The sequence below is a fragment of the Myotis lucifugus genome, unplaced genomic scaffold (assembly GCF_000147115.1).
Source record: "Myotis lucifugus unplaced genomic scaffold, Myoluc2.0 scaffold_202, whole genome shotgun sequence".
Lineage (NCBI taxonomy): Eukaryota > Metazoa > Chordata > Mammalia > Chiroptera > Vespertilionidae > Myotis > Myotis lucifugus.
In genome coordinates, this window is record NW_005871250.1 from 1,984,093 (window position 1) to 1,995,173 (window position 11,081).

Genomic DNA, 11,081 nt, shown 5'->3' on the forward strand with positions numbered 1-11,081 from the left:
TTTCTCAATGACACATGGTAGACACAATACATATTTTTGAACGAAAGGTCAACACTTTGAGTTAGGTGCTATTATTATTTCAATTCTCAGATGAATAAATTGAGACACAGCAAAAGTGCACTACATCTCCAATGTCATAGAGCTAGTACGTGTCTCTGGCAAGCATGTGCGCGCACACCTCTCAAGAAACTGAGTCCTGTCTCTAACCTGTGCCCCTGTCATCTACTTTAGGCTTTGTGAATGGGTGACAGAAAAAGAGAGAAAGAATAAAAAAGAGAAAAGCAAAAAAGAATGGAGAGGGTTTTTAACATATCCACAGCTGTTCAGATATCCAGAACTACCAAGTACAAGGGACCTTCGAGTTCACCTAACAGAAGAAAAAACGGGGGCTGAGGAAAGGAAATGCCTTCCCAAATCCCAGAGGAGCCGAGGGAGAGAGGCAACTACTGAATCTTGGCCTTGCACATTTCAGGCCCATGGCATTCCTTTCAGCTTTAGTACACAGGGGACATTACCCCAACCTGGGGGCCAGTCTACACTGTGAAGTCAATCAATAACCAAAGAGACCCGTGACACAGGGCAGCAGGTGGAGCCCGAGTTGCCACTGCCTATATAACCCTTCCAGTCAAAGGGTTCTGAAGAGAAGCGGTAAGTTCATTGCAGTTTTCAGCTGAGCTCTGGACACAAAACTTCAGCCATGAAGGTGACAGCCATCTTTCTTCTCAGTGCCTTGGCCCTGTTGAGTTTGTCTGGTAGGTGTCTTTGCATATTTTTTCTGACTTGAATAAAAGCTTTTGACCTGTTGCTTTACTGGGCACATTACCTTCTGGACTTAGACAGAGTCTAGGCTTGAACAGAGCTTTCGGTACCAAAGAGATGAAATAAGTTCACTGGATGAGAATTATAGAAAGAGGAATTTTAATATAAAATAAGGACAACATTTCTTAAACATTGCTTTAAAAAGGAGACTTAAATGGAATTGCAAAGGTTAGCTTTGCATCAGACAACCTGGTTACTGCTAGTTGTAGCTGTTTCACAGTTAGCTATATGAACTTCACCAATAAACTGAGATAAAGATACTTATACGTCCTATATCACTAATAGTGAGACCAAAGTCTAAATAACTGGTTGTGGGAATGTCAGTGAGCATTCAGAAGATATTTGCTCAATGCCTGATACATTTCAAGCAGTAAACACATCATTTCTATTTTCAAGGAAATGGGCCAACTTTTCTGAAATACCAAATTAAGATACTTTGGTCATAATCAAATTTTTGCTTAATTTTCGAGTTTTCAGCAAGCAGGCAGTGAGTGGACACCAATGAGATGTCCTTGAGAGAAAATAGAAATAAGAAGGAGTGGGGAGTGAAAGTGGCCAGCAGAGAAGTCACTGTTTTCAAAGGAAGCACAGAATTTTGAATAAAATAGATCTAGCTTCTCCGATTCAGGTCCCAATTTCCCATGTCTGACTTGTTTTCTAGGTAACGCTAAAGCTGATGTCCCAGGAACAAAGGTAAAGACCATTTGTAATCTCTTATTTATCAGGTTAGAATTGTTTGTTCCAATCAAATAACACTCTAGTGGTCACCTTACAGTTTAGCCTGAAGTCAAGATGAGAAGTATGAATGCTAGCAAGGCTTAACCTACTACATGCAGATGCCAACATTAGTTTCCCCATAGGGGCTCATGTTAAAGGACAAATACACTGATATACAACCAGTTTCTATGTAGTCACATAGTGCTTGCTGTGAAGGGGTTTTTATATATACAGCGGCTATCTGGTAGGACAAGGTTTTTGAGTGGAAGCCTTATTAACTTCACTCCAAAAGCACCAGATCTCCAAGGTGGAGGGAGCTCTAATTAATAATGAACAGAGGAATATAATAAACTAGGTTCTTCCTCTAGAAAAGGTATTCTATATCCAAACATCTAAAAATATTCTGTCTCTATATTTAAAGGAAGAAGTATCCCTCTTCTCATTATATTTATATCTAATAGGGAGACAGATGACAAACCAAAAGTACATAGCAAATAAATTATTACATTTTTGATGAGTGTTCTAAAGAAGTTCTGGTACCATTAGGAACCTAGCCTAGTTAGAGTGATCAGGGAAAGTGCCCCTAAGTAAGAGAGATTTATTTTGAGCTACGAAGGATAAATGAGTGTTAGCAAAGTGTAACTGGTGAGAAGTGGTATAGCAAGCATGTCAAACTCTCGTTTGACATGCTTGTGGTACAGTGAAGTGGCTAAAAGCTAAAGCTCAGGACCTACATTTACTGGATTTGAATCCTGGATCCAGGAATTAATACCTATGTGGCCATGGGTGGTTTATCTTTGTGCCTCATTGTCTTCACCAGAAGAAGAGTATAATAAAAAGTTCATAGAATAGATGTGGGTTTTTAAATAGAATAACAAATAAAAAGCACTTCAGACAGTCTCTGGCCTATAGTAGTCATTCAATAATTACTAGTTCTTATTGACATAGAGGAAATAGGCTGTGCAAAGACTCCAAGGGGGGAAGACACCTAGTGACTAAGAGAATGGACTACAGTGTGCAAGGAAGAACATGCCCAAGGTGTGGCTGACCTGAGAAGAGCTAGCAGCTGCAGTAACTATAAACTTGAACATTCTCTCACTCACCTGATTAAAATGTCCTAAAACCATTATGAGATAATTTCATTCCCATTTTGCAGATAAAGTGACTGAGGTTCAGAGACATCAAGAAATTTACCAATGTCAGACAATTTGTAAATAGCATAGGCATTACTTAAAACCAGGCTTTCTGACTCAAAATCTTTAATTCTTTCTCTTAGTATCACTCTCTCTATACAATCATGCTTCCATCTTTAAGCTAAGCAACTCCAGGGAGGTAAAAAGCACTTTGGAGATTTTGCTATAAACTCAAAGAACGGAAAATGATTCTGCTTAATTCCATTTTAGGCTGTATGTAACAGTAATGTGAATGGATGCCCCAGGATCTATGACCCCATCTGTGGGACTGATGGGCATACTTATCCTAATGAATGCATGTTATGTATGGAAAATAAGTGAGTACAAACTTAAATTTCTTTTAAAATCTATTTTAAGCTGGTTATCTTCAAATTTCATATATCTTACCCTTTGAAGCCCCAATCAATATCATCCACCTTACCATGAGAGAAACAAAACATCTAGTTTTCCAAACATAATTTTCAATCTTTTTTTTCTTATTATTATTATATATCTGGTATGATTATATATATATTTGAGTGTGTGTGTTGACAGAAAATAATATTTATACTGTTGTGCATTGTGCTAGATACTTAATAGTCACACAGACTCTATGAGGTAAACTAGAGGCCCGGTGCATGACATTTGTGCACTGGGGGGGGGGGGGGGGTCCTCAGCCTATGCCCTCTCACAGTCCAGGACCCCTCAGGGTATGCCCACCTGCCAGCTTATGCCCGCTCCCCACAGCAGGCGGACATCCTCCAAGGGGTCCTTAGCACTGCCACGGAGGCAGGAGAGGTTCCTGCCACCACCGCTGCACTCACCAGCCGTGAGCTTGGCTCCTGCATTGAGAGTCTGCCCCCTGGTGGTCAGTGTGCGTCATAGCGACATTGTTCCACCGTTTAGTCAATTTGCATATTAGCCTTTTTACTATATAGGATAATACTAAGCCCATTATACACATGGAGAAATTGAAACTCAGTTTTACTCTACATAACTTGCTTGAGATCACCAGCAATAAATGCAGAGCTAGGACCTAATCCTTGCTCTTCCCACCATGCTTCAAAGTCAAGTACCAGACTGAGGATTTGTGAGACACAGAAGAAATTCCAACCTGCTTCGTCTCTCAATTCACTTACACTCAACACTAACAGAGTGCTGAGCACCATGCTTGAGAGCAGAAAATTAAAAACAATGAATTATGCCTGCTAGGGTTTGGAAATGTTTGGAGGCTTTCTTTATGCCATAAAGAAGGGGGGAAAATGAACAAAAGAGAGACAGGAATTAATAATGTGGTACAACATAAAATGTATTAAGGATAATGAAAGAGAGGAGGAAAGGTGTTTGAATGGTTCATGAATTTAAAAAATCAATTGTGTGATAAAAACTCATGCTTTTACAGCAAAATAGTAGATAGTCTAGATTTTAGAAAAGCTCATACACCCAAAATACCTTTAAATCTAAAATGTCATTCTGGATGATAGTAATGATTATGTTTACTAAAACCTTAAATACACAAATATTAATTATACAGATTAGGTGACCAGAACATATTTTTGTAACGTTTTTATTTATGGACTTGAGAGCCAGTCTCCATGAAGCTCATTTTCTGAAGTGATTATAGTCAGTGATTGGAAACAAAGTCAAGCACTCAGAGAAATAGATTTGCCATAGATTTTCTATCTTACCCAGCTTCTGAACAATTAACATGTGCCAGGCATTGTGCTAGTCTCCTCTGCTTTTCTTGTGCTTATGAATAAGAGAAAATGGGTCATGAGCACAAAGAAGCTTCTTGCAACTTGTGACAAATGTCATCACATGAGCTATGAGCAAACTGCTACAGGAGGGAAGAAAAGACACAGATTTCTTCTTACTGAAAGGGTCAAGAAAGGATCCATGAAAGGAATATTATTTCAACAAGGGCTCTGAATTTTGGTAGCCTAACAAAAGTATTTCAGGTTAAATAAAGGTATAAAATGATCAAAACAACAGATATCCCACAAGTGACCCAGAAGACTCAGTTATCATGAAACTGATTTGGTATTAAAACATTGATTTAGGCTCAAGTGACTACATACATTTCCATTATTCCACTGTATAAGCTCCCTATAACAGTGATGGCGAACCTATGACACGCGTGTCAGAGGTGACACACAAACTCATTTTTTTGGTTGATATTTCTTTGTTAAATGGCATTTAAATATATAAAATAAATGTCAAAAAATATAAGTCTTTGTTTTACTATGGTTGCAAATATCAAAAAATTTCTATATGTGACACGGCACCAGAGTTAAGTTAGGGTTTTTCAAAATGCTGACACGCCGAGCTCAAAAGGTTCGCCATCACTGCCCTATAACATGAACCCTCTTCTTAGTCTGCTTTAAATCATTTCCGAAAATTCTCAGTGTTTAAGAAGGATTGTGGAAATAGTCCTTAGAGAGACAGATCTAATATCCTAGTTTTAAACCCAAGACATTGGGTGCTGGCTTTGTGGTGAATTTATTTCCACTTTAAAGACTTGTAAGAGGCACTGGCCGGTATGTCTCAGTTGGTTGAGCATCGTCCTGTGCACTGAAAGGTCATCAGTTCAATTCCCGGTCAGGGCATATACCCAAGTTGTGGGTGCAATCCGTGGTTGGGTGTAATCCCTGGTTACATACAGAAGGCAACCAATCAATGTTTCTCTCTCTCCCCTCCCTTCCTCTCTTTCTAAAATCAATAAAAACATATTGTAAAAAAAGTTTCAAGAGGAACTTTAAACCATTTGTTAATTTTCTCATGACCTACGTTGTTGACATTAAGGTCAAACATCATGTTCCATCCAAGGGGAGGAGAAAGCAATAGAACGGCCTTGAGACTTGGGAAATTTCCAAGTGCCAAGACCGACAGGCCCAATATTTAGAGTGAAACATATTGGGAAAACATGAGCACAGGGCTGCGACACTCACCCTTTTCCCTTAGTCTTTAAAACTCACCAGCCCTGCTTACTGTTTTCATTATTTTAAAAATATCTAAATATGGGAAGAACATTTAATTGCCAGAAAATATAACTTCTCTGCCTGTATTTTTAATTCTACAGAGAAATGTAGCTTTCTTAAATGCAACATCTTTCAAATGTACCATATTGCCTTTGTGTTGTCCATTCAAAGCACCAGACAAATGTATACTTAAAAACTGAACCCCTAGTTGTTAGGTTTTGTGACCGGGAGACAAACAAGGGCTTTTATCTCCTTGATCTTTATGCTCCTGGAAGATATATTCAGTGAGGTCCTTTTCCTATTTCTTCTTTGTCTTCTTCAGGACTCTGTACTGCCACATTCTTTTTAGCACTCTCCAGCAGAACTTTCTGCAATGACAGAAATGCTCCACATCTGTGCTATTCAATATGGAAGCCCCTGCCACTAGCACTTAAAATGTGGCTAATACAACCAAAAAACTGAAGTTTAATATCAGTTAGTTTTAACTGATTTAAATTTAAATAGCTACATGTGGATAGTGTCTAGTGTGCTGGACAGCACAGCTAGAGAAAAGTGAACTTGGGCGCTCTGTTTAGATGCTTGTGCTTGTATATGCTACAAGTATTATGAGTGGTTAATAATTATGGAACAAGGAAGCATCAAAAACTCTTAAAATGAAGAATCAGCAGGTTTCAGATAAATATATGTGTAAAGATATATGAGTTTGATGTCCTCAAGTAATAGAGAAATAGAAGAATCTCACAAGGAACAATTGAAATATTTATAAATATTTGTCTCAGGGAAGAGGAAACCAGTTTGAGAAAGGTGGTGTGGGGCTGGGGGAAGCAGAAAACTCTTTATCTGGAAGGGAGGATGCTTAGAGCTGGCAGCTATCATATGGGACAGAGAGATGACTTCCTTTTGTGAGTTCTCACAAATATGAATGCCAGCATTCTAAGGGGAAAGATCAATCAGTTAGAAGGTCCTGCAGAGCCCACTTTCCCAACCAGGAAACATGGTGGTCAGGACAATGACATCAGGAGCAAAAGAAGCAACAAGGGATTCAAGATTAATTTCAGAGGTTCACTGTAATTCCCCCACCAGAACAAGGACAGACATTATTTTTCTTCTGCTATACTCTTAGTGTATGTAATAGTTCTCAATCAATATTTGATGAGTTAATGAATAAGTCAATGAAAGAAAGAGAAACGAGGATAAATCTCAAACCAATCCAGGTACCTCACCAAGATTGTGGGTTCTATTTCCAATCAGGGCACATACAAGAAGTAACCAATGAATGCATAAATCAATGGAACAACAAAATGCATAAATCAATGGAACAACAAAGTTGATCTCTCTCTCTCTCTCTCTCTCTCTCTCTCTCTCTGTCTCTCTTTCTCTCTCTCTCTAAAATCAATACATTTTTTTAAAAAAAAACTTTATGTTTTTTTTTTCCAATCATCACTTTGTCAGCAGAGGTTAAACTAATTTTTTTTCCAATCTTTTCTACAGGGAGCGGGAGGTTCCTGTCCTCATTAAAAAACATGGGCCTTGCTGAGAACCAAGGTTCTGAAATCCTGTAAGGTCACCATGATATCCACTGCCTGATTGTTGAATAAAATGCATCTAAATACTTCCTGTGGTTCCTATGTGCTTTATTCCCAAAGGCATGTTTGATTATCGTGGGGACAAAGAACCAAGTTTATAAAATCCAGCAATCCGGTCATTTCAGACAGGGTTTCCTTCATGGTACTTTTTGCTTCCCCATCTTCCTCACATTCTGAGGACTCTGTCTTAGGAAATATGACTGCAGATATTGAAGTGACAGGACACAGTTGATCATCAATACACTTAGGACTAGATAGCATTTTCAGAAACAGGTGGAAAACTAGTCCAGAAACATGTTACCCATCACCTATCACCTTCACTAATGAAATAATTCCTTTAGGTTTTCCTTGGGATTTAACTGAGCATCTATTGTACCTGGCAGTGGTCTAGGTACACATGTGTAAGAATTAAAAGAGCTGTCTATCTGGTAGAAAACAATTTAGTCTTAAGATTTTCCCTGTATCTTAGAGTATAGATTTCAGGTGAGACACAATTTTCTCAAAGAGGCTCTGAATTACTGAGGAAACCAAAAAGGCTACATTTTCTCAACTATGCTGTGGAACAGCCTCTGCGTTCAGCTTTAATTCTTACTCAGCAGAGGTAACGCCCCATTAGTGACGAAGACTTTCCGTGGTACCTGCGATTTGGAGGGAGGGGCAAAGCAAAATCAAATCAAGCATTAGGGTAGGATGCTCAGATCACACCCAGATTGAGACCATTTTTAGTATTCCCTTCCCTCCATCCCAACAAGCTCTTCAATCTTCCCTATGAAGTCCCAGGTTAACCCAGGCACTCACCTGACCCAGCTTCTAAGTCTTGTAATTACCTATTTATACTGCTGTGTTCTCAGTATTTCTGGCTGCATGTATCTGTTGCCCCAGGCAGACCAGGTTTAAGACATGCCCATCTGTCTCCCCAGATCAACTTCATTTAAATGAGCATGTCCTCCTGGCTGCAAACAAGGGAGTTTTTTAAAATTGATGTTTCAGGAAAACTAGGACGGAGTCATTTCTAAGACAGAGCACTGCATTCATTTACTCGAAGCCACTGGGAAAGAATGATTGATGAGCCAAGGTTTGCTTCTCACCATATGTAACCAAAGGAGTCTGCATTAGTGTTGCTACATTTCTCAGCGTGCAGTCAATGGAAAGTACATTTCATTGGAACGAGACAGAGCTATTTAAGTGACCTCCAATATTTTAGTATTAATAGTAGGCCACGAATCGATCAGGTCTTCTATATAAACCTGGAATTTTTTAAGTTATTAAGTAAATATAAAATTACTAACTTTCACCACTTAAACTAGGGATGATGCATGCATTGAAGTCTATGAGAAATTTTGTAATCAAAAATACTGGTTCTCAGGCTTAAAAAACTACTTAAGTATGAATGGGAGAGCCTGACTATAAGGCTTCTTCCTAGAGAGCTAACATTTTCTGTATGATCATCTGCATCCTGTGGTAAACCTGCCCATATGTTTAACTTGTTCTTGCCACATTTGCTTACCTTGACTTTCTGATTAGTCTTACTCTCACTGCCCTTTTCACCTGAGGCTCCCTACTGAAAGGCTTAATTGCAGGGAACTCTCTCCATTTCAGAGAACATATTCCTAATGCTCTTTACTGCACCATCCATGAGGTATTTCCTTTTAGTAAGAGCTGGTAGAAAATCACACCAGTGCCAATGCAGTGAGAATTGTGAGGCAGGAGGATGTGAAAGGCAGAGTTTGGCTGTTTAATAACTCCATTATGTAAGTAGACACTATAAGGCTTTTGAACTGTACTCCCTTTAAGAATAATTACATCATAAAATTGTCAACAATGAGAATTATTACTGGACCAGGTACAGGCTAAGATCATCCCCCAGCCTTCAAAAACTCAACTGAGCACTCCTATCACAAGAGAACCATGGAGTAGGTCCTCGGGAGACAAAGGGAGGAGACAGACATTACATTTCATTTCCTACTTCTTCTAGCTCCTGCTTTATTTATTTGGGTAAAGAAAGGGCAAAGTGTCTGAAATAAAACCCACAGTTCTTCTATACTTCTCTATTACTCCATCCATGCTGAGACTGAGTCATGGGAGCATGGGGAGCATGCACTGGAGGTGCCCAGAAAACTGCATTCCTCCTGACTCCATTTAAGTTGATGTGTTGCCCATAGTTGGTTATGACCTACTGGTACTGTCCAGTAGTTAAGGCTCTTAGGAGAGACAGTAGAGCAGAGACCCCAGAGAGCTCACATAATCTAATAAACAAACAAACAAACAAAACATCTCAGCCCTGAAGGTCAAACTCAGAGAGATCTGGTTATGCTGTTGGGAGAGAGAGACATTCATCATGGGTGTATTTTACATTCAATAAAGTCTGAAGGAGCGAGTTAGATAATCTCTAAATGTTCTTCCCTGGAGAAGGAGCACATAATAGTTGCTTCTCAACTACAGATCCCAATATTGGTGTTGTAAAAAACTTGCTGAGGATTTTATAGGAACTTCTAGCCCCAAAGTATAAAGCATATGACTTACTTCCCACGTGATAAAAATGTCCCCTTGAAGAAAATGACACTAAGAATTCTGAGTGGGCAGAGGTCAGAGTCCTGTGCAGCATGAAGCTCCCTCTCCCAGGCTCAGTCTCTTATAGTGAAGTAGAACTCATGAGGGCACATCCTAGAAAACTCTTGATGGGTTAAGATACAAGAAAGCATTGTGTCTCAGCTTCAAATCCACCCTTCTATCTTTGATTTGATAATAGGGCTGAAACTATGCAAACCCCATTGCTGCTTGACCAGTCAGCCAACCAATGAGGCAGGGGACAGGGAGAGAATGCTAGAGGGAGACTAGAAGACTGTAGGAGGGAGAAGGGGTTTTTTTCTTTCCCTTTTGTATCCTATGGGCTTGAGGTTTCTGTGAACATCACTCCAGCAACACCAGGAGTGGGTGGGAGATGGGGGTGGCTGAGAAAGAATCAGTGGAAAGGAAAAGGAGAAAACCTACAGAAAAATGTTAGACATTATGTTCTTTCCCCTAAATACTTGTGTGTATTTCCTAAAAGCAAGGACTATTTCTTTCATGAATTCAATGATCAAAATCAGGAAACTATATTGATATAATTTTCTGTACTCAATCTACCTTATTCAAGTATTGCCAATTATGCCATGAATGTCTTTATGGAAAGTTGTTTTGTTTTGGTTTGGTTCCCCCGGATTCAATCCAGGATTCCATAGCATCTCTAATCGTCTTCAATCTGGAAGATTTTCTCAGTCCTACTTTGCCTCTTATGACTTTGACATTTTTGAAGGGTGCATGCTATTTTGTACAGTATCCTTCAACTTGGATGTGTCTGCTGTTTCCTCGTGAATTGGAATCAGTAAAGCATTTTATCGGAAATGCCACAGAAGTGATGTTCTTTTCAGTACATCATGTTAAGAGGCACGTGATTTCTTTCTTCTATTCTTGGTGCTAACTTTAATCAGTCGATTAAGGAGATTATCAACCAGCTTTCTTCACTGTAAAGTTGCTGTTTTCCTTAGTAATTATTAGAAACTTTGTGGGGAAATAGGTTGAAAATCTAGATAGCCTTTCCTCCTCAAATGTCTACTCATTAGTTTTAGCATCCGTTGATGACTCATGCCTAAAAATATAATGATGATGTTTGCTAAATAACAATTTGCCAAATGATAGATCATTCCTTTTATAATTATTAGTTGGCATTTTCCCATAAGAGATTTTCCTTCTCCCCATTTATTCCATTTTATATATTTGTTTGTTTATAACAGTATGATTGAAGTTTTTCCTGCAGCTCTCAGTAGAAA

At 39.0% G+C, this 11,081-nt stretch overlaps 1 protein-coding gene across 1 annotated transcript; it reads left to right on the top strand.

The window, feature by feature from the left end:
• The first annotated feature begins 675 nt into the window (after window positions 1–675).
• SPINK1 (serine peptidase inhibitor, Kazal type 1) lies at window positions 676–7,223 on the top strand. The gene is made up of 4 exons (XM_006097450.3): window positions 676–752; window positions 1,481–1,512; window positions 2,940–3,046; window positions 7,178–7,223. Exons 1-4 carry the CDS (start codon window positions 698–700, stop codon window positions 7,221–7,223), a joined length of 240 nt encoding a protein of 79 aa, XP_006097512.1. The 5' UTR covers window positions 676–697.
• The last annotated feature ends 3,858 nt before the right edge of the window (window positions 7,224–11,081 follow it).